Source organism: Panthera pardus, unplaced genomic scaffold (genome assembly GCF_024362965.1).
Source record: "Panthera pardus isolate Hobbes unplaced genomic scaffold, ASM2436296v1 HiC_scaffold_6, whole genome shotgun sequence".
NCBI classification, from domain to species: Eukaryota; Metazoa; Chordata; class Mammalia; order Carnivora; family Felidae; genus Panthera; species Panthera pardus.
This window is the reverse complement of record NW_026526991.1, coordinates 41,831,884-41,856,694: the sequence shown is the minus strand read 5'-3', so window position 1 is coordinate 41,856,694 and position 24,811 is coordinate 41,831,884. Positions and strand designations below refer to the sequence as shown.

The window sequence follows — 24,811 nt, the reverse complement described above, 5'->3', positions numbered from 1 at the left end:
AGAATAAAATTTTCTAAAAGTATATATTGTAAATATAAAAAAATGACATCATTTATTCTCACAAGAACAGACTTTCACTTCAATTTCTCTACTGAGATCTTGGGTTTCAGTTGAATCTAGCCCAATCCATTTATTAGATTAACACCCATTTTGAAGTAGAAACCATTCTACTTTCACACATTATTTTAAAAGCGTAATAGTAAATTAAAACAAAAGTGAAAGTTATAAATCTGAATAGACTTTGACATGCAAATAAGTCTCACAGAAAGTTTCTAATGTTAAAAAAGGACATCATAAACCTTTGTTGTATATTACCTGCCAAACCCAGTAAATGAATATACCACTTTATAAGATTCTCTATACCTCAAACTTGCCAATCATTATTTTAGAAGCTGGCCCTGATGACTCCCAAGTTACTTAAAATTATAGAGGGATAAAGCAAGATGCCAAGTCTGGTCAAATACTTGGGAGTTTCAACTAAGGATAAATACAAGTAGATAATCAGCATAATGTGCAAGGAACGTACAAAAATGTTCAAAAGCCTTAAAAAGGAAATATTGCCAGATTGTACACTAAGTTTTCAAGGGTAATTCCAAAATAAGCAAAGCACAAAGTGTCACTCTAGACACTTTAGTCTGTATAAAGCTGGTTTCCTAAAGACGTGTAAAATAAAAGCATATTTATTAGAAGCAAAAGCCTACTTCTTAGGCTTTTATTTTCCACCATGTGTGGGTATTCAAAATACTTTAAAATTACTCCTTTATTTTATTTTTAATATTTATTTATTTTTGAGAGAGAGACAGAGTGCGAGCGGGGAGGAACAGAGAGAGAGGGAGACAGAATCTGAAACAGGCTCCAGGCTCCGAGCTATCAGCACAGAGCCCAACGCGGGGCTTGAACTCACAAACTGTGAGACCATGACCTGAGCCGAAGTCGGCCGCTCAACCAACTGAGCCACCCAGGCGCCCCACTCCTTTAATTTTTTAAAGTGATATTTATAGACAAAATCCTAAAGCCTATGACACATTATTATTGACCATAATTATTAATAATGCAGAACAGGGGCGCCTGGGTTGCTCAGTTGGTTAACTGTCTCACTCTTGATTTTGGCTCAGGTCATAATCTCCTGGTTTGTGAGACCCAGCCCAGTGTCTGGCTCTTCACTGACAGCACGGAGCCTGCTTGGGATTATTTCTCTCCCTCTGCCCCTCCCCTGTTCCTGTGCACCCACTCCTCAAAATCAATAAATAAACTTAAAAAAAAAAAAAAAAAAGCAGAACGGTTTCAGATCATGACTTTTTATCAAGTTTGTGTATCAGTGACTTTAGCAGTAAATTATCTTCCTGCTATTCTCCCTACTGCCTCAATGATACAGAGACCTATATCCCCATCAAAATGCTAAAACTAAAAAGGCTAACACTTTCCAAGTACAGATGAGAATGTGGAGACTCTGGAAGTCTACTTGCTATTGATGAGAGTATAAAGGGGCATAACTACTTTGGAAAACTATTTGAAAGTATGTACTTAATCTGAATATATGGGTATTCTACACAAACCAATTCTAATCCTAGATATACCTGAAAGAAATGGTTGTATATATATCAAAAGAAAGTACAAAAATATTCAAAGCAGCTTTATTCATAATAGCCAATATCTGAAACCAACTCAAATGGCTATTAATAGAATATATTGCAGTATATTTACACGATGGAATGCTGCACAGCAATGAAAAAGAGCCAATTATTATTACAGAAAACAGACATAAATATTGAGCGAAAGAAGCCATGTCTTCCCATTAAAAAAAAAAAAAAAGCACACATTGTATGATGCCATTTATATAAAGTTCAGGCAATGGCAAATCTAATCTATAGTGTTAGAGGTTGTTACAGTGGTTTATCTTTGTTGTAGGAGGAACTGATTTGAGGGGCATGAGGGAGTCTTCTGCAGATTTGGGAACTGGTTACACGTGTCTATGTGTAACTTAAAATTCAAAAAGCTGTGCATTTAACTATATGTAAGTTATGCATCAATTAAAAAATAAATAGGGGCACCTGGATGGCCCAGTCAGTTGAGTGTCCAACTCTTGTTTTCAGCTCCGGTCATGATCTCACAGTACATGAGATCGAGCCCTATGTTGGGTTCTGTCGGGCTCTGCACTGACAGTGTGGAAGGAGCCTGCTTGGGATTCTTGCTCTCCTCTTTCTCTGCTGCTCCCCCACCAGCATTCTCTCTCTCTCTCTCTCAAAATAAATATTTTTTTTAAATGGAGAAAAATAAAAATGAAAATAAAAACTCACCCAGCCTTCTCTATTCCATTAGTTTATTAGACTTCCACTTTGACATCCTTCCTCACTTAGTCTATATCCCTTTAACCAATTTTCTACCTAATTCTGATTCATTCATCAATAATGATAAGTAACACATTAATGAAAACAATAAAGCAACCAATATCCATTTGTAAGAACATTTGTGATTATGACACTTATGCTAGTGCTTTAGTTTCTAATCTTTAAAACACCACAAAAAATTCCAAATGTTGGGGTGCCTGGGTGGCTACATCAGTGAAGTGTCCAACTTCAGCTCAGGTCATGATCTCACAGCTCGTGAGTTCAAGCCTCACGCTGGGGTCTGTGCTTTGGATTCTTTGTCTCCCTCTGTCTGCCCCTCTCCTGCTCATGCTCTCTCTTTCTCTCAAAGATAAACATTACAAAAAAAATTGTTAAAAAATCCCAAATATTAACTATTTTATAGAATTGAGGAAATCAAGGCTCCCAGAAATTAAGTAATTTGATTAATGTCAGTAAGTCAAAGTGTCAGAGCAGATAGAAACTTAGGTCTAACTTTAAAATTCATGCTGTTTTTATGGGCCACCTAGGTTATTCAGTCAGTTAAGTTTCAGACTCTTGATTTCCACTCAAGTCATGATCTCACAGTCATGAGATAGAGCTCTACATCAGGTTCTGCACTGGGTGTGGAAACTGCTGAAAGTCTCTTTCTCCCTCTCCCTCTGCTCCTCCCCTGCACGCACATGCTCTCTCCCTCTCTCTCAAATTAAAAAAATAAAATTAAAAAAAATAGTAAAATAAAATTCATGCTGTTTTTAGAATGCCAGGGTACCTCTGAAGACCTAAGGCCACCTCTTCTGATAGGCCTTGCTTTGACTGTGTAGGCATAGTTAGCAGTCCTCTTCTCTGAGACATAGAGCATTTCATACATTTGTACTACCATATTTATCGCAATCTGCTTCAATTATTTTTCATGTTCATATTCCATACTTGACTGTGAATTCCTGAAGAGAAAGGTCTAATCCTTATTTACCCTTTCAAACACAGAAATTTGATAAATTGATCCAAAAAATAACAACAGTGTACTCTGTTACTTGCAATTATTTTATTAAATATGTGAAAGACAGCTTCAGAAAAATGCATAAAACATAAATGTGTAATTTAATGTATATAGTGAATATCTGCATAACTACCACCCAAATAAAAAACACAGAATTGCCAAAATCCTGTAAGATCCTCCCCACCTCCCAGTGCCATTCTTGATCACAATCCACTCTTCTCAAAAGTAACTACCTTGACTTTTGCAAACATTCTTTACCAGCATGTCAAGCAGGTATTTCATTCAGTTGCATTGATGATTAGAATCCTATTGCATGACTATATCACCATTTATCCATTGATTGTAGATAAACATTTGGGTTGTTCCCAGTTTGTCTCTTTTATGAACAATGGTGCCACAAATATACTCTGAAACGTATCCTAGTCAACATATGTATGTGTGTGTGTGTGTACACACACACTGTATATATATATGTATATGTATATATGTATGTATATATACACACACACAAATATGTCCGTGAGTTTCCCTAAGTTTAAACCTAGAAGCAGAAATTTTGGCTTATAGTATATGTGTGTCTTCAATTTTAAGGATAACAAAATTGTTTATTTTTCTACTAATAGTGTGTAAGAGTTCTCCTTTCTCCTTATTCATGTCCACATCAATATTGACAAACTTATTATTTTTGCTGATCTGTTGGGTGTGTATTATCAATGTGTACGTATATGTGTGTATATATATGTGTGTGTATATATCCATAAGGTTCTAGTTTGCAGGTCCCTGACTATTAACGATGTTGAGCATTTTCTCACATTAGTCATTTTAACTTTCTCTTTGTGAAGGACCTCTTTAGATCGTTTGTGCATTAAAAAACAAACAAACAAAACACAACTTATTGCCTATCTTTTTCTTATTGATTTATATAGCAATTCTGATGTATTTCAGATACTGCCCTTTACCAACTGTGTTTTATAAATAACTTCCTATTCTATGGCTTGTCTTTTTATTCCATGTATTTTTTTTTATAAACAGTTCTTAATTTTAATGTAGTCAAATTTCGTCATCTCATCCTTTAATGGTTAGTGCTTTCTGGTCTTAAAGTCTTCCCTAAATCTGTGGTCATAAAGATATTTCCAAGTAGTGTAGTAATACACAGAGTTTACTTCCTCCTACTAATCCAATGGAATATTCTTTTTTTTTTTTAATTTTTCTAAATGCTTATTTATTTTTGAGAGATGGAGTGTGAGCAGGGTAGGGGCAGAGAGAGAGGGAGACACAAAATCCGAAACAGGCTCCAGGCTCTGAACTAGCAGCACAGAGCCTGATGTGGGGCTCAAACCCACAAACTGTGAGATCATGACCTGGGCTGCTTAACTGACTGAGCCACCCAGGTGTCCCTGGAATATTATTCTTAAACAAATGAACACGATGTCCTTAACTTCTACATTGTTAACAAAATACAAGTGTTATCATCATTGATAAAGTATAATTTTTTACATACTTCCATAATAATTCCATATAATTGCAACATATTTGTTAAGGTACAAGTGACAAAAAAGTAATTTTTTTCCCAAGGAAGCTAAAATGAAAAGAAGGTTATGCTCAAAATAGTAAGACAAAATTATCTTTCAATGTCACTAGTGGAGAACCTCTCCTCTAATAATGTCAGATAGACATTATTATGCATCTAATTATAATTATAAATGCATCTAAATTTATTTTTCAGTACAATGAAATGTCCCAGAAGAAACATATGTTTTGTTTTGTTTATTTATTTATTATTTATTTTAATTTGAGAGAGAGAGAGAGAGAGAGTGCATGTGCAAGTGGGAGAGAGGTGCAGAGGGAAGAGAGAGAGAGAGAGAGAGAGAGAGAGAGAGAGAGAGAGAATGAATCTTAAGCAGGCTCTATGCTCAGTGCAGAGCCTGACATGGGGCTTGATCCCATGATCCTGAGATCCTGACCTGAGCCAAAATTAAAAGTCTGACGCTCAACTGAGTGAGCCACCCAGAAGCTCCTATGTTCTACTCTTGAACTGGAAAAACAACAACATCATAAAAAGCCACTTCTTTGAAGTACCTAATTCCATTCTATTTCTTAGCTGATAAAATATATTGAAAATAGCTTTCTATCATGGCTAGTTGCAATACAACTGTTGGTTGTAAAAAGGGGATGTGGAAGCATCCCTATGAATATGATTTTCTCTATTTCAAGAATCAGAAAACAAAGATAACCATTTACTTTTTCTTTCAAATAAATCAATCCAGGGTAAACTTTAGTATATTCTTTGAGAAGATAAACAGACAATTCTGCCTTTAGTTACCTAATTAAGTAAATACCAAACTTTTAAAAAGTGAAGTTTTCTGTTGTTTAGTAGAGTCACATGATTATTCTTTAATATTAAGTAGACTCAGTGCATGAAGGTTAGCAAACATTTGCTAGCAACCTTGCTGGCTAAAAACTGAAATAGACAAATGCAGAAATAGAACTAAGTCACACTGTAAAAGCAAATAGAGTATTTAATAACATTAAAAAATTTCAGTACGTTGTATTTTAAAAGCCACTTCTGATAAATACAAATACTAAAAGGTACTTGTACACCATTCTGAGAACATAAGAAGCATGACAGTAACCATGCTATACTGAGAAGACTAAACACAGATTATGAATGCTATTTACAGCTTATGCTACTTAGTTCAGGCCTATGGTTTCCAATTCTTTTTTGAAACACTGTTGGACAAGAAAATGAAATCAGTGACTTTATAATAAATTAATTGTCCAGGTAACACCTTCCATAAGGTGTTTCAGTATTTCAAAATGATGCATATAACCACCTGTCAGCACGAATCTTCACAAAAAGCCAAGAAAAAATACTTGTGTGAAAGTAGAAAATATAATTCAAATTTAACAAAACGTGTCAGAAAAATATATAAATGGTCAAAGCAAGCACCAGTTTCAGTCAGTATTTCTTTGTCAGGAGTATTAAAAGAATATTTTTATTTTAAAAGAAAAATATAACCTCAAAAGAATAGATAAAATTATGAAAGGATTTATTTAAAATTTTGAAAGGAAAACAAAGATTTTTAAATATTTTAAAATCTATATCCAAATATTTGCTACAATAAATCTTTTTCATACAATAAAAGACCAATTTATATCTACATCTTATTAATCATTTAATGTCTAAATCTTAACTGTCAAATGGCTAATTGCAATATTAAAAATATTACCTCAAAAATAACAATTTCTTAGCAAAACCTAATTATACACAAATACATCTAACAAGAAGGGAGGCATTTCAAAAATTATACTCAGGTAGAAAATTTCACTTTAGTCAGGACTTGAGCTAATTAAAGTTTAAACTAAACATCAATTGTAACGTAGCTACTATTCTGCAGAAAACAGCCAAACAAGTATCAATATTAGATATTTGGGTTTCATTTGCAAAAGCCTCAGAGATATTTGTTTATTTATAGAATTTTACATTTATCTCAAGTCCAGAAAATGTTTAAATTTTATCGAAGGGTCATGATATTTATTTTTACAATTAAACAAAGATTCATGGTATCAGCATGCCAGATTTGTACTTCACTGAATCACTAGTTCTCAAGTTTGAGATTAAGAGATTGTAAGAGAAAAAATGGAAAAGCCAAGCCATATAGCAGCAGTCACTAAAACTGAACCTTTCACTATATAATCTGTTTCATTTAAATGAAAGCAGTTTTTAGACTTTAAAATACTAGTTTAATGAAAAGTCGGCAAGGAATTAAGAAAAAAGTGCAAGATTAAACAAACAAACCTGGCAATAAAGGAGAAAGTTCATTGTATCCTCCAAATGAAGCATTCCGGACAAGCTTTCGGCCATCAATTCGTGGAGGAAATAAAACAGGCGAAAACACAGTACAAGAAGAAAATCTACGTTGTTGTGAGCTCTCTTCTTTCATGGCTTAGAAGGTCTATTTAACGTATACGTTCACCCAGAAGGCTAATTAGATCAGTACAGCAACAAGAGGCTTTTCTCTCAAATCCAAATGTAGCGAAACCCACCAGCACAAACAAAGGACACACACATTTAACAGCAAAGGAGAAGGACCAGAGACTCAGATCAGCAATAAACAGAAAAGGCATTAAGCCATGCTAGTGGGTTTTTTCTTTTTTTAATGAACTGATAAACAAGAAAGGCTATTCCCCTAATGTTTCTCCTTTTTATCAAACCAGCAATGCCCTGAACTGAATTGGTGTCTTAGTAAAACAAAGCAAGATCAATACTTAGAGATTCAGGATGAAGTAAAATGCAACCCTTTTCTCACATCCGTTATGTTTTTGTAGTATCCGCCACACTTCCCACCTCTTCCGATTCTTTCTAGTTTTTGCTTACTTTAGAAATGGATATAAACACAACACTGTTTATCTTTCCTGACACCTCTAGATCTATATCTAACCTACTGCTTGCCTCAGCCATGATTAAGAATTCATAAGGAAAGATACTCTTTCAAGTGCAATTTTGATGGATTCTAACAGCTAAAGCAGAAAATAAATATTTAAGTTTTACCTCTAGCAAAGATACAGGAGTCATTGACAGCGTTACTGCAAACCAATCAACAGAAAAGACTGAAAAGACACCATAATAACGCTGAATGCTCCAATACATTTTCCTTGAAACAGATAATGAGCTGCTATAGTTCGTCTTCACTGCATTTAAACTTTTCAAAATATATCATCTACCAATGAGGATTTTGCACTTAAAATTCTCCTATTTAAAGTAAAATGCAGCTTTATTATCACAATAATAAATGGAAATATCTTTCTTTACTAGGTTAATACTAAGTTACTAGTATTATCTCACATCATTAAATCTACAGGAAAGTACCAACAGCCAAAACAATACACTATGCTCTCTTTATAACTAACCTTTAACATTTCAATGAATTCTTTCCTAGTTATATTAAAATCCATTTTCCTTATTCTACCTTAATTGAAATTAAAAAGCTCTAGTCAATTACTTCCTCTATATATCCTGAATTTTTTCTGGTCAGAGTTCCAACCTAGAAATACACTCTCTTAGTTGAAAAACTAACTCAGTTACAACTGACTTAGTGGTTCATTTTTACAGGTACTTTACCATAAGATCTCAGTTTCCTTCCTTTTATTATGCATATGGCTCCAGGCTAGTTCTCTACTCCTATACAACAGCATCCTGTATAGTCCAAGACTGTTTCTCTTTACTAGACAGGACATTTAACAACAAACAAATTCAATTTCCTTTATGTAACGTGATCTTTCTTGGGCAAAGGCATTTCAAAATCAATTAGTGGTAAAAATAAGTTAATGGTTGATAATTACAACTACAACAGGGATCTGAGGGTTTTTTTTCCTTTTCTCCATGTCATGAAATATAAATGACCATTAATTATAGACAAGAGAGAAATAATTATAATTAATTCATGCAGTGGTGCTTGCCTCTCAAGGCATTATAGTGTAATGGTTAAGCAGGATTTGAAATTAAATTGCCTGGGTTCAAATCCCAGCTGGATGCATTGAAGCAATTAAGTTAATTTATGTGGGTCTCTGTCCTCTCATTTATAAAATACTACTACCTATATTATCAGGTTGTTATAAGGATCAAACTGGAGAATATATATAAAATCTAGCAAAGTTCCAGATTAAAATGGCAGAATAAAGACACTAACCTAATGTGTTCCCTCCTAAAACTCAACTAAAATTATAATAAAGGGTTAATTTTTTAAAACCATAAAAAGGTATAGGTATGTATCCCACAAGTATGTATCCAGGACAGGATACATCAACAACATATATTTGACACTGGAAAGCATGAAATTAACAAAGAGTTATTGTTTTGCAGATCACACAAAGCTGAAATCACAAACCAGCAATGACAAAAACTGAGAACCAGCCCTATTTATGCCAAAGAATCCTTTTGCACATAATTGATACCAACAAGTTCCTCTAGATCAGAAATCAGATTAAGCTACTGATATCAGCAATTATTCTGGAATTAGGACAAAAATACAGTATAAGCAATGGTTTCAAGTTGAAAGGAAAATGACTTTCAACTTAGAATTCCATACCCAGCCAAACTATCAATTACATATTAGGGTAAAATAAAGATATTTTTACACATGCAAGACCAAAAATTCACTTTCCATGCATATTTTCAAATAATTTACTAGAGTAGTCCCTCTCACTTAGGGTTCATTAGGGCTAGTGCACTAAAATGTCCACTCTTCAAAATGAAGTAATTTTTCTTCCATACATCTATAATAGCTCTAACCATGCACCATAATCCTTGGGAGAACTTAGAAAATACTCACTTATTTTCCACAGGCCTTACTTCCCTCAAAAGACACCACTTGAAAATGGCTGTACTACAGTACATATTCTATCAAAAAGTGATAGCAAAAGGTGATACAGGAAACAGGATACTCAATATAAAAGAGCTGTCATCACCCAAAAAGTCCTGTACCATTGTACTATTTCTTTGTAAACCAAGGAAAAATTGTTTGGGTGAACTCTGCCCAATTTTTTTTCTGAATTTGGCTCTTGTCTTGATAGTACACTGGTGAAGTTTCTCCTCTTTGCCCCATGCCGTGATGTTTGGGTAAGGTGAGTATACTTCCAGTACACTGATTTTTTTTTTTTTTTTTAAGATTTTATTTTTTAGAGTTTTAGGTTCACAGCAAAATTGAGATCTCCCATATATCCACATAGCTCTCCACATATGTAGTCTCTCCTATTATCAATTTCCCTCACCAGAGTGATACATTTGTTATAACTGATGAACCTATATTGACATATCATAATCAAAGTCTATAGCTTATCTTAGGGTTCACTTTTTTTGATGTACATACCATGGGTGTGGACAAATGCATAATGACATGTATCCATCACTACAGTATCATCCCGAGTATTTTCACTGCCATAAAAACCTTCTGTGCTCTGCCTATTCATTGTTGCCTCCCTGTTAACTCCTGGAAACCAAGGATCTTTTTACTGTTTCCACAGTTTTGCCTTTAACACAATGTCATGTAGAACTCTAATGAATAACATTATTTCTAAGTCTCTGTTGTGTTTCATTTGTCTTTATTTCAGCACCAACACCTACTGTCTAACTTACCAGAGCATTATGGTAAGTACTAAATAACCCCTGACCCTTGCCTGGCTCTGATTCTTCAGGAGGGTCTTCACTCTTCTTTGCCCTTGGTTATCCTTAGACAGTTTAGGATAATCTTATCAAGTATCATGAAAAAATCCTGTTGAGATATGGATTCAAAATACATTGAACAGATAAAATCAATTTGATAAGTGCCATACTAAATAATACTGAATTTTCCTACTGGAAACATGGTATGTCTATTTAATTGAAAATATATCTCTCCATTTATTGAGAATACATCATCTTAATGTTATACTTTTCTACATAAAGATATTCTGTTAGATTTATTAGATGTATGCCTATGTACACCTTATTTTCTGTTGTTTTAAGTGGCATTTTTTGAACTGCATCTTTCCAACCATTTGTTACTGGTACACAGAACTGGAGTTAACATATATTCAGTAATTTTTTAATGATTTTAATAATTTATCTGTGAATTTGGGAGAGGTTCTATATAAACAACTATACACTAGCTGCAAATAAATTTTGTTTCCTCCCTTATTTTTTTTACATTATTCACTAGCTAAATTTCAAGTACAATATCGTAATGAAGTGTAGACAGTACACACTTTTTCCTTGTTCCTAATTGTTACAAGGTTAAGAAAGCATTTGTTCCTATTTCTAATTTGCTACATTTTTTTTTTTTTACCATAATGGATGTTAAAACTTTCAAATACATTTTGTTAATGGGATGACAACATAGTTTTTCTCCTATAATCTGTATGTTAAATGACAATCACAGATTTTCTAATACCAAAGCCATCCTTATAATGCCTGAAATAACCCCACTGTGGTTATAATGTATTATTTCTTTATATCTTGCTTGATTCAACAGTTTGCTAATAATTTGTTAGAACTTCATCTAAATTCATGAGCAAGAATATCTTGTAGCTTTTCTTTGTAATGTCTGCTTTCCATATACAAGAATTTTTATTTGTCCATTTCTATTCTAAGATGCCATCAACTATCAGCTACATTCCTGACTTCAGAGATGTCATAAAAATATGAGGAGAAGAAGACTGATGGATATTATTACATTGTAAAAGAGATCCCAAATTCAGAGATGATATCAAGTGTTTAACAATTGCCAATGGAGATTGCAAAACACTATCAATTAAAGATCTAACCCAATTTCAGAGATGTTAAAGCCAGAGGACGGGTACTGTTTTAGACTTAATGAAATACAGTATTAATGTGATATTGGAATTATATTTTTCCCTAAACATTCAGTAGAACCTGCTTGTAAATTTATCTGAGCCTATGATGTCTTTGTAAAGATAATATATATTACTAATTAGATAATAAAAATCACTAGAATTTCCTATTACTGAATAAATTTTGGGAAGTACTCTTTCTAGAAATTTGTTCATTTAATCTAATTTTTCAAATTTATTGGCTAGAGTTGCTGCCTACATTTTTAGTTGTGTCTTTTTTCCTAAAAATATTTCTACTTTTTTCCCCCTTAATCCTGCTCATTTTGATATTTCTTATTAGTCTTTTCAAACAACCAACTTTATCTTTCCTGATAACTCTCACCTATGTCTATTATCTTTATTATTTCCTTTCTTCTACCTACTTCAGGTTCATTCTATTATTTTTCTAACACTAAGTTAAATGCTTGCTTCATTACTTTTCAGCATTCCTGCTTGTCAAGTATTAGCATTGAAACTATTATTGTTGTTTAGATTTCCTGCTTGGGAATTGTGAGGCCTCCTTAATCAGAGGGTTGTTGTCTTTCATCAATTCTGAAAGGTTCCCAGCATTATCTTTCAATATTGCCTTCAACCCAGTAAATCACATTCTGTCATTTATAATTCCAGTTGGTGCAGATATTGGTTTGGATGGTAGGTAGTTTGTGTAGATTCTGACGGTGCCTTGCCTCCTCATGTTTTTCCTCATTTTTCCATCTTTGCTAGCATTTGGTACTGTCAGTGTACCGGATTTTAGCTATTCTAATAGGTGCATGATGATATCTCATTGCTATTTTGTTTACTGATTTTTAGTTATGAGCTCATATGTAATTTTTGGAGGCTTGTGCTTAAAACTCTCGTGTAACAAGTATCTGTGTTGATTCGTCTAGGCCCCTTTGAATACTAAAAACTCAAGATCATTTTAAACTAAATGGAGGGATGTTTTTGTTTTTGCCACAGAGACAGTGTGAATTCTGGCTCCAAGCCTACATGAGTATATTGTGTTTCTCAAAGTATTGAGTCTCTCTCTCTCTCCCCCGTTCTACCTAGAGTCACATCAAAGAAAGGCAAACACACTAGTGTCTTCCTCTATGGGTATGTTTTCCAAGTTTGTTTTTGTTTTTTGTTTTTTAACTAAGAAGGACTTGTAATTTCACATGGAGAGCTCTCCAATCCAAATTTCCATCATGAATGGGCTGCAGGCCTTTTGTCCCTTTTTCTTGCTAAAACTCAAGTTTCAGACCTTCAGAAAACAGGACAAATGCTGGTTGCAGAGCTCATCATTTCTCTGGATTCCCACTCTCAATAACCCTGCCCCTCCTACTAATTCCCTTACTTTGCTGACAGTTCAATCACACATTAAAAATAGAATCTTGAAACACTGTATCCGAGTCTGAAGGGGGTGGCCTGAGGAGGAGATATGCTACCTGGTAAGCGACAGCCTCAGACAGCCTCAGCCTCTTCTCAGGTTATGCCTGGGACCTGCTGCCAGGGAGGCTTTTATCCCCATGGCTCTGCATGGTGCAGTTTCAGCTTTCTTTACATCCAGAAAGAAAAAAAGTTGACACCTTGCATCCTGGAAGTTCATTTAAGACACTGAAAATTAGGGCCTTCTTTCAAATCTGGACATGGCTAATTGAGGAGCACCAAGACCCAACAGGCCAAATACTGGAAATAATATATGCCAGTTCACACTAGTACTTCTGGGAGAGTCTGCTGTTGGCAAATCAAGCCTGTAACTGCATTTTGTGAAGGGCCAATTTCATAAATTTCAAGAGAGTACCATAAGACACTGTTGTGCCTTGATGACACAACAGTAAAGTTTGACATATGGGATACAGCTGGTCAAGAATGCTACCATAGCCTAGCACCATGTACTACAGAGAAGCACAAGCAGCCATAGTTGTATATGATGTCACAGATGAGTCCTCTGGCAGAGCCAAAAACTGGGCTAAAGAACTTCAGACACAAGCCAATCCAAGCAATGTAATAGCTTTATCAGGAAACAAGGCTGACCTTGCAAATGAAAGGGCTGTCGATTTCCAGGAAGCACAGTCCTACGAAGATGACAACAGTTTATTATTCATGGAGACATCAGCTAAGACATCGATGAATGTAAATGAAATATTCATGGCAGTAGCTAAAACGCTGCGCAAGAATGAACCACAGAAACCAGGAGCAAATTCTGCCAGAGGAAAAAGGGTAGACCTTACTAAACCCATGCAGCCAACCAGGAGTCAGTGTTGTAGTTACTAAACCTCCAGTTTGAGCTTGCTGAAATATTCTTCTGCTTCTTAAATGTTAAGGACAGTGGAATTAGAGCATTTAACCAGCCCAGTATGACTTTCAAAAAGAGACCTATGACAGAGTCAAGTTTCTAATACAGAATTATTTTAAGTGTTTTGAACTTAATTTTTAATAACATGCAAGTGACCCTCTAATGTTTCAGAAGGAGGAGGGGGGAATGAGAGCTATGTATGTGCATATGTTTCTGTGGATGGTTAGGGGGAATCACTTCTCATCACCATGGATAGGCATAAATGAGGATGTAAACCCACAGTTAACCAGCCAGTTCTATGAAAAAGATTTGGAACTTATCAATTAGGGTTTTTCAAAAAACTTTTTTTAGAAAAGATTCTAAAAACATTTTTGTTTAACTACAGTATTCAGGCAACCGGTAATTTCTCTTAGTATGCACATTTAAAACGTACATTCCATATTTTAACAAATTAACCACAAGAAAACAAACCCACATCTTTAAGGGGAATAAACGAACATTAGTGGGATCTAAATTATAGCCAGTCCTGGTATTTTTAATGGGGTAAAAAAAAAGTCTAATGTAACCTCATCCTGTTTTAGGAATATGAAACCTAATAAATGCATCTTAACGGACCGTGTTCCTTTCAAACATGTGAACTCTTCAACAGAAATGCAACAAACCAGGTATCTGTGATTTCTGTTCAATCATTGTTGGCCATTATACACAGGTTTTGTTGTCTGGGAGCAGAGAAGGGGCTTTTGTTCCCCTTGGACATATTATTGTCAATGCACTAACAATTATGTACATTCAAACTTGATTATTTGAAATTTGATCTTCAGCCATACTATAAATAAGGTACTGCACTATAGTCTCTGTAAATGTTTATTACTCTTCTGTGATATTTACAAGTTGCTTAAAAGTATACAAAATTACGAAACAACTAATTTTTCCTTACTCTCCCTTTGAAAGGAAGGGGCTTAATTTGTTCCCACAAGGACTACAACCATGATAAACAATGTACCAGTAACTTGTAACATAAGTATTGCAGTATGTTAGCAAAAATCTTGCAGACTTGTTTTCCAAAGTTCATTTTACTTTGATCAGTTCAGTATATTGCACTGTTTTAGGTATTTTCCTTATAGTATGAAATCTACCATGTGTCAGAGATGATTTAATCTATTTAAGTGTTGAACTGGTAGCACAACTTGTACATTTATAGTAATTCAGAATTAGTAAGGAAAACCATTCACCAGTGTTTAGTTTTATATTGAAGACAACTCATGTTGTCCCTAAATTCCTAATTATAAATTAAACTCAAGGCAGGGGCTGAAAATATCATTTTTGGTTTGTCTTGTTTTCTAGTATAGAACTCTGTACCAAACAGAATAAATAAAGGCCAGCTTGATGGAGGAGACCCTTGGAAAATCCTGTACTCCATAGGAGGAAATGTCCATTTGTCACAAACATCCTTCCTTCACTTGGAAAATATGAGTTTGCTAAACTTTCACTGTTGCATTCTTTCTTCTTTTTTAAAGTTTATGTATTTATTTTGAGAGAGAGAGAGAGAGAGAAAGAGAAAAGGAGAGAGAGAGAAAGAATGAATGAATGAATGAGCAGGGGAGGGACAGAGAGGGTGAGAGAATTCCAAGCCAGGCTCCACACTGTCAGCATAGAACCTGATGTGAGGTTCAAGCCCAGGAACAATGAGATCATGACCTGAGCTGAAATCAAGAGTTGGATGCTTAACTGACTGAGCCACCCAGGCCCCCTTACTGCTTCACTCTTAAAATTTATGTATGTTCAAACTTACAACAACCAAAATGAAAACCGAAAAATTTCTATGAAACTGTTTATTTTCTCTCAGAAATTATGCAAATATTCCTTGGTAAATTAAATTCATATCATCTTGCTATAATAATACAGAAACGTGCCTCTCCATGCCTCAAATTAGGAAAGGAAAATTGTAGCAATCAACTCTATAGGTGAAACTATTTTACCAGTCTTGCTAAGAAGGTGATCTCAACCTCTCAGACTTTGGAAACAAATGGGAGGAAATCCCAACCGAAAAAGCACTGAGAAACTAGTGCAAGTAGTACCTTATAATTCTTTAATGTTATCTTAAGTAAACATACACACACACACCTTTCTAAATATTTTTCTAGTTTTTATTTATTTTTGAGAGAGAGAGAGTGAGTGTGTGAGGAGGGGAGGGGCAGAGAGAGAGAGAGAGAGAGAGAGAGAGAGAGAGACAGAATCCGAAGCAGGCTCCAGGCTCTGAGCTGTCAGCACAGAGCCCAATGCAGGGCTTGAACTCACAGACTGCGAGATCATGACCTGAGCCAAAGTTGGGTGCTTACCCGACTGAGCCACCCAGGCGCCCCCACACACATACATATCTTAAGTAAATATAAATATGTACACACGCATGTATTTTAATTAAATACACACATGCATACACAAATACAGAGAACATTTATAGGAAAAACAGTGCTTTAGTACTCTTAATGTTAATCTTGCTGCTTTGTTAAAGAAGCAATTAACAAGGTCTGGCAATGGTAAGACAGACTCGTCTCATCTTTGCAAAGATGCTTAAAACAGAGCTAAATTATTTTCAATAAATGTTTTCAAAGTATTTCAGTTTTATCTACAGGAGCATAGGAACATTTGAAAAACACAGATATAGCAACATGTCACAGGAGGGATTTAGAAAAATATTGCGTTCTCATTTTTTTAATTTGCCAAATATTTTAATTTTTTAATTATTTAATAACTTCCATACCTCTGAAGCAACTATCTGAACACAAGGAATTTCAAACAGAAAACAATTCTGTCTTAAGAAATAACTTCAAAAGTCCAACAGTGAGGATTCAAAAACTCAGAAGAAAATTAACATAACCTCTAACTTATATACTATTTGTAATGAAAATGACCTATGGCTACTAATCAAAGCACAGCATTTAGGAGAAAAAAAAAAAATAAAGATGGTGGGGATAAATTCAAGTACTCTTTCAGGTAAAACAATTTTCATGAAATACAGCACATACATTCAAGACACATTTGTTACGTGTCTAGAGTCTTATCAGTGTTTAAGAACTGATCCTAGGAATAGCTTACCAAGGAAGGAGGAACTGCTTCGATTCATGGAGGAAACTGACTTCTTGGTCTCCTTTCGTCTATAAACCACTTAAATGAAGGTGTCACCTGAGACTTATACCAGCGATGTCTAAAACTGTCACCCTGGGGAATACGGTACAACATCTTCGCACTAGTAAACTCTGCAAAGAAAATCCCCCTTTACTTTGACGTCTTCTATTAAGTAGTAGATATACACCCATCACATCATGTTTAATGCTACCAGGGCATTCAAGGTGAAGGGACTTTGAGGTTTCAGAGAATTTACTAAAGGATAACAGAAACTCATTGTACCTTTAATTCAAAGCATGTACCTTTTAATTCAAGTCTAGATAAATCAAGCATGGTCTAAATTAATTTAGCTAAAACTAGTTAAGCAGATAACTGATTAAATAGGTAACTTTTAGTTTTAAAAGTCTTAAAATTTTTAACATTTAAAAATTAATTTGAAACCTACTCCTTTAAGTTTTGACAAAACAACATTTTATATTCTCTCACAAAGCACTACAACTGAAAGATGGTTTTATAAAACTAAAAGTATGCAAAATCGCTTTTTATGACCAAAGAATGAAAGGGTAGCTACAGGATGAACTACAGTTAACTCATCAAGCTTCGATAACAACTGCAAATGTTCTCTAGAGGGAACAGAGTATATGTGAGACTATAATTTAGTCTCTAGGCTCCCTGGGCACTGTTCTTATTCAAAAGTAGAAGAAGAAAGGGGAGACAATAACCTAATAAATATACATATTTCTCTTTCTTGACAAACAACTGAATTACATAAAATATGTCAAAGAAGTCAGCATAAAACAAATACCATCCTATCTAAGAGACTGTAATCATTCTAAAGTTCAAACTATTTTTAAGGAAACTGGTATACTTAAGGTAAAAATCTGGCATGTAAATAAGTTCTGGAATAATCTCATTACCATTATTTAAACACATAACAAATAAAAGACTATCTTGATATGTGTGGGCTTTAGTGAGAAGAATCAGTCTCCCTAGTTTCTTCAAAAAAAAAGAAAATCCTAAATCAATGGAAGGAAACCACACCACAAAAAAAAAAAAAAAAAAAAAAAAAACAACTAACAACTTAACTGTTTTTAAGGGATAATGACCTACATTAAATTGGTATGAATCAATATGCATGAAGGAGACTCAGCCAGAAAACAGGAACAATCAGACTCTTTGCCATTCTAAAGTACCAGCAAAACAAACTTCTAACATGACAGCATGTATAAAACAAAAAGAAAACAGCTGACCCTGTAATTTACTCCCGCAGAGTGGAGTATTAAGACTATAGGCTATGACAGTCCTGAGATTGAAAACTGCCTCTGACATTTACTAGTTTTGTGAATTTGAACAAATGTCTTAACATACCTGATCCTTAGTTTTCTCATTTGTGAAGCAGAGTAACTGCTTCTATGTTTTATGAGGTTGTTTCAACAGTTAAATATAATTTTGCACATAAGACTTTTAGCATATTAGCCAAACTTGGTAAGTGCTCAATAAATGGTAGCTAATAGCAAGAGTTCAGCAAATGGCACCAATATAATGCCATTTTTTCCTGATGCATTGTCATCCACTCTCTTGTGGGACTTTCTCTTTAGCAAACATGGGAACAATATCATAGATGAGATTCATGTTAGAGAACAGGTGAACATTGCCCCCAGAATTGCATCTATTCAGTAAAAAAAAAAAAAAATGAGACTAAAGCTTCACAAGGGCAGGGACTAACACATAAAAGGTGCTCAATATAGGCATTCATTCAGTTATTCAACACAAAAGTACTTACCGTGTTCAAGTTACTATGTATGCTAGGAACAGATGAGTATTTTTTTTTTTTTAAAAGGACAATCTCTTTCCTGAGGAGCTTACTGACAATGTCATTTACTCTCCATACCTTTCTTCCATTTACATTAACCCTCCATTATTCTATCAATTCAGTATTCATCTGTTGGAGCTTGCCTCAGCCCCCAAAGCCACTTACTTACACACTGAGCTGTCCACTAATTCTGACATTTCCTCCTACAGATCCCACCCCCTCCACCGAAGCAATTAACCAAACTCATCCATTAAACCTCCACTCCCCTGCCAGCATCCCATGCCTACTCTGCCACTTTTATTGCACATACCTAGTAAAGCCTAACCTCACAGAAGACAATCTCACACTGAGGCAGGTTAATATCAACCTCAACTGAGGCCCAAACACTATCGGGCACCCCACTACCATGGTTCTTCCACTTTCCAGCTGTGTTCCTAGGCCTGTCAACACCTCACCTTCACACTGAACCCCATCATGGTTGCCTCCTCTGAGACCTGCCCAACTAATTATGTATTTCTCTTTACTGACTTTGTCCTGTCAACATTTGGACATGCTCAAATATCGCCTTTCTTAAATATCAATTTTGCCCCATTGTCTTTCTCTAGCTACCATACACATTCCTCCCCTTCAAAGGCACAATTCCTAAAGAGTTTGCCAACTGTCTTCAATTCCTTATCTTTCTTACTCATCTTATTGCTCTCATCTTCTGCCTTCATCACTGTCCCCAAAACTGAATTCATAAATGTTAGCAATGATATCTGGTCAATGGATCATTTTTCTTAACTGGCTTGACTTCTGAGCTGCACGTAAAACTACAGGTCACTCTTCCTCCCTCATAAAACTGTCTGTTTCATTCTTCTGGGATACAACACTCCTTTACAAAGCTCCTCTGCCAATACTTTCTCCATCATATCCTTAAATGTTGACATTTTTTAGGATGGTATTCCAACTACTTTTCTCAAGCTTCAATTCTTCCCAAACTTTTTACAACTTACAATGAGAAATATATTTTACATAAGAACACGTATGAGTGTATGAAGATAAAAATTTCACAGATCACACAAGCTTTGATCTTTTGATTCTATTTTACTTCATTTAAAACACAATACTGTCTGGGAATCTCTAAACTGATGCATATGGTTGTTTTAACCATCTCAATTACTCTATGCTGATGACTTCCAAATCTACACTTCCAGTGCAGAAGTGTCTACTAAACCCTGAACTCATAAAGCCAACCTCCTCCTTAACATGCCATGTGGATAGCTCTAACACACTTCAAACTCACCATGTCCAAAACTGGAATCCTCAGCATCTTTCCTCCAAACTTGGGTCTTCCTCCATAGTTCCCTATCTTGGTAAACTTTTAAACTAGTTTCCCAAGCAAAATATGTAGGAGTCATTGCGGATTCTTCCTTCCCTCTTTCCACTGTCGCCTCCACCCAAATCATTCACTAATCCGGGACAAATTTTCCTTTTTTTATTCCTACAACTGTCACTCCCATCCAGGCTGTATTCACCTTACCTAGATAGTACAGTCTAGTAGTGAATCTTCTGATTGGTACTATATTCTTCCAAATTTATGAATATAATTCTAATCACTGTGTTGCCTACTATTATAGTTATCTATTGCTGTACCTTAAACTACACAAAACTTAGTGCTTTAAAACATTAAATTATTTGCTCACAATGCTGCAATTAGGCAAGTTGAGGTTGGTGGTGGCTTGTCTCTGATCCACACAGTATCTGCCAGAACACCCAATATGGCTTGTCACTCTTACGGACCTTCAGCTGGGATGACTATAGCAAGCTGGGGCTAGCTATTTTGGGCTTCCAGACTGCACGTTGAAAGGGTAGGGGTAAAGGAAGAATAAACTCCATTTCTTGATGGGCAAGTTGCAAGAACGCATAAAAAAAAGGCATGTAAGATGAAAGATATTGTTGCAGTCATCTTTGAAAATGAAATACACCACAGGCCACTTAATTCACATTCCTTCTACATCCAAAATACACTCAATGTCTCCCCCAAGCCAAAACATCATTCTATTATAGCACTGACTATAAGGCTGGGTCTAATTATTTAAATCAGGTGCAACTGCAAATGGTATTCCTTGGGTTTAGTTCCTCACATGTAGCTTCTCAGATGTACCTCCTCTGAAGCCAAAATCCCATCACCTCAAAAGATAGCTTCTCTGCCCCACTGTAGTAAGCCAGGGGTAGGACTACAATGGACACTGGGGTTCAAAAGATGAAGGGGATGAGGAGTTACACAGAAGGCACAATAAATAGTCCCACAGCTGTTGTGAAATCTGCTTGGCACATGTCATCAGCAGTTTGATTAGAACAGTTATGGGGATGCCTGGGCGGCTCAACCGGTTGTGCATCTGACTCTTAATTTCAGCTCAGGTCATGATCCCAGGGTCATTGGATCGAGCCCTCCATCATGCACTGAGAGTGGGGCCTGGTTGGGATTCTCTCTCTCCTTCTGCCCCCTCCTCCACTTGTGCGCTCTCTCTGAAAAATTAATTAATTAAATAAAACAAACAAACAAAAAAGCACAGTTATGTTCTTTGAAAATAGTCCTTTGGGGCTCTTGACTCTGCCTTCTGGGCTCCTGGACTCATCCCCTGAGTCAGTCTTCCCATTTCATAAGAAATGGTCCATGTTTGCAACAGTGTAGTTTTCTCAGCCTGCTTCATGCCCACACAAGATTGGGATTCTCCCCACACACAAAGGCTCTTTTTAGTTGAACTATCCTTTTCCATCTACGCTGGTGGTGTTTCTATTAGCACCATTCTTGTAAAAACATTGTGAGTCTCTTATGAATTTTATTAGAATTAACTCAATTTAACAGATGCCACATCCACAGATTTCTTTGAGATAGCCAGTTCACTACTCTGGGCTATGTCATGGTGCTGTAGGACAGCAGACTTAAAAGCCTTAGAAGCTCTTCTGGCTAGCTGAGATATTCTGAAAGGTACACCTTTTAGACTCTTTAAAGCCCTTTTGAAAGGCTCCAAGAGACACTGCCTTTCTGAACTCTCAACACAGAATCTTACAGAAGCCTGATCTTGATTGGATCCTTATTCTGAGGCCATTTTTTACTAATGGCACCCTGGGATTTGAGAAGTGTTTAGATAAGTAAAGGGAAGGGAGAAGGCATTCATTCCATTCCATAGTGGAGGATACCAGGATAAATAAAAGCGCAGTCTTGCGGGAGAATAGCAAAGAAAGTCATCCCGCTGGGTTCATGATGAGGGGAAACACAAAATGAAATTGGAAAGGTAGAATAAAATCAGACAAATTAAGAGTCCTGATTACCAGATTATGGAATCTGGAATTTAAGCTCTCGACGGTTTGTCCAAATGTTACTACATCAGAGACACCTGGAGAGTTTTATAAATACAGAGCCTCACCCTACAGGAAAAAACAGCTCCCAGAGCTTCTGAAAGGCTGGAGTAGAAATCTGTATCTAAGCAAAGCTCCCAGGTGATTGATTCTCAGACACAGCCAGACTCAGGAGCCACTGCTCTAGGCAATAGTCAACTGGTGACTTTTTGAGAATGGGAGGGACATAAATGCAGTTATCTAGTGAAATTTTTGGTTACAAATCTGAATAAAAATAAATTACCCTTACCAAGTGTTCAGTTTCCTCACTTGTGAAACAGGGAAAATGATTTATACACCATAAGGTTCTTGCAAGAATTCTAGGAGCTAATGCATGTAAAAAATCACTTAGAGACATGAAGAGCATTAAAAGTTAGTCATTATTACTGTAAGTTTCTAGAACTCTTAAGTCTTTCCATTCACAAGCTGATAATACTAAGCAAGAGTATTTGAGATATTGTAGACAAATCAAAGAGGTTTACAGAACACTTGTTAATCTCCTCCAGCAGTTTATCTTCCTCATAATCAAGAGTTAATGAATCTACCTTATTTGAAAACAAATCTGACACCTGGAAACTCTGATATGGAATTTCAGTAGGTAAACCCAAGATATTTTGTGTTACACAAAGCCAATAGGTTGACTTTAATAAAAAGTATATTCAGTATGTAATTCACTCCATAAATATTAATCAGGTGCAAATTAAGATATAACTGACACTAGAGCTGCTTTAAATGCAAAAATTAGAGGTTTACATGGGTCACTAAAATAATTTCTAAATGAGCTTAAGATGCTTAAATACAGCAACAGCTGAAATATCAGCTTACAACTCAAACAGAATAATTTATTTAAAATAATCATAATTATTATTTATTAAACATTTCCCACTGAAATAAAGTACAAAATGATCATGTAACTTACTATTTACCAATTAATATTCATTTAAAAAGAAGTCACTAAAGCCTACTTTTAAAGAATAATTCATAGTCACAATCCCAAAACCCGAATAATTATAGAGACATTGTGATAGTTAAGACTCCAAATTAAATTTTTAAAATATTTGATAACCTAAGTATACATTAGCTTTAAAACACCAAACTTAAGTGTTTAGTTTTAAAAGCAGAAATCTTTCCACCATTGCTACCGTAGTACCGCAAGAGAGTTCAAAGCATCTGATTAAATAAACTGTGCTAAGAAGCAGAATTCAAGATATGAAATTTATCAAATATGAATTAGGAAGTGAGGTCCATAATCCTTAGGAGTCCCCAAGACTCTTTTAGAGAGTCTGCAAGGTTAAAACTAGTTCCATAATAGATTTTCATTGTGTTGACATTTGCACTGACGGCACAAAAGCAATGTTCAAAGTGCTAACACCTTAGCACAAATCAACGCAAAGAGACTAACTGTTGTAGGGTCACTGATTTCTTCACTGCCATGCACTTACAGTAAATGGCCAGTTTCACTTACAGATGTTGTTGATGAAGCATTAAAAATTATTCATCTTAAACCCTGATGGTTTTAACATTTCTGTGTGACAAGATGAGAAGTATGCATAAAGTACATCTTTGTATTGTATTTTAAAATGTGTCAACACTTAGTAGATCTACATAATTCAGTAACTATTTCCCAAATGACTAATGCTTGATGTTAAAAAAAATCATGCATGAGTAAAGAACCATTCGAAGTTCAAGAGAGATGAATGGACTTTAACTTAAGAGAGTATGAAAAGATTATTGATGCGGTTTCAGATTCTACTTTGCAACCAATATTTAAGAAACTACCACTTGTGGGGTGCCTGGATGGCACACTCTGTTAAGTGTCCTACTCTTGATATAGGCTCAGGTCATGATCTCATGGTTCATGGGATCGAGCCCTGTGCCAGACTCTGCACAGACAGCACAGAGCCTGCGTGGGATTCTCTCTGTCCCCTTCTCTCTCTGCCACTCCCTCCCTCCCTCTCTCTCAAAATAAATAAATAAACTTAAAAAAAAAAGAAACTACAACTTGTCAAATTTTGGTGTGTATCAAAGACTATTTGCATTTATGTATAAAGCTATTAGTGTAATCCTCCCTTTCCCGACTATGTATGTGTGTGAGGCCAGATTTTGTTCATATACTTCAGTCGAATCATTACATCATGATTGCAGAAGCAGATATGAAAATCTGGGTGTCTGTTTGTAAACTAGATATTAAAGAGATTTGCAAAAATTGTAAATAGTAATTCTCAACCAATGACAATTTTGTCCCTCAAGGGACATTTGGCAAAGTGTCAGCTATTTCTGGTTGTATACAACTGGAGAAAATGCTATCGTCATCTAGTGGGTAGAGGCCAAAGATGCTGCTAAATACCCTACAATGCACAGGACATCCCCCGCAAGAATTATCCAGCCCATAATGTTAATATTGGCAAGTCTGAAAGACCATGAGGGAAAAGAATACCACTCTTCTCAATACTTTTTTTTGAGGGAAAGGAAGGAGGAACATAGTTATTTTTAATAAAAAC

The 24,811-nt window shown here is 35.4% G+C and overlaps 1 protein-coding gene and 1 pseudogene across 13 annotated transcripts in view; one reads left to right on the top strand and one right to left on the bottom strand.

Annotated features, from left to right (window-relative positions):
* Window positions 1-24,811, bottom strand: part of OSBPL8 (oxysterol binding protein like 8) — a 153,113-nt gene that overhangs the window by 50,396 nt on the left and 77,906 nt on the right. The window contains exon 1 of one of the 13 annotated variants that reach the window (XM_019455165.2): window positions 7,145-7,374. The exons of the other annotated variants lie outside the window; for them this stretch is intronic. Coding sequence (XP_019310710.1) covers window positions 7,145-7,289 — 145 coding nt within the window. The 5' untranslated portion in view covers window positions 7,290-7,374. Of the gene's footprint in view, window positions 1-7,144; window positions 7,375-24,811 lie in introns of those variants that run through there. 13 annotated transcript variants of the gene reach the window in all.
* LOC128775065 (ras-related protein Rab-5A-like) lies at window positions 13,089-14,049 on the top strand (annotated as a pseudogene).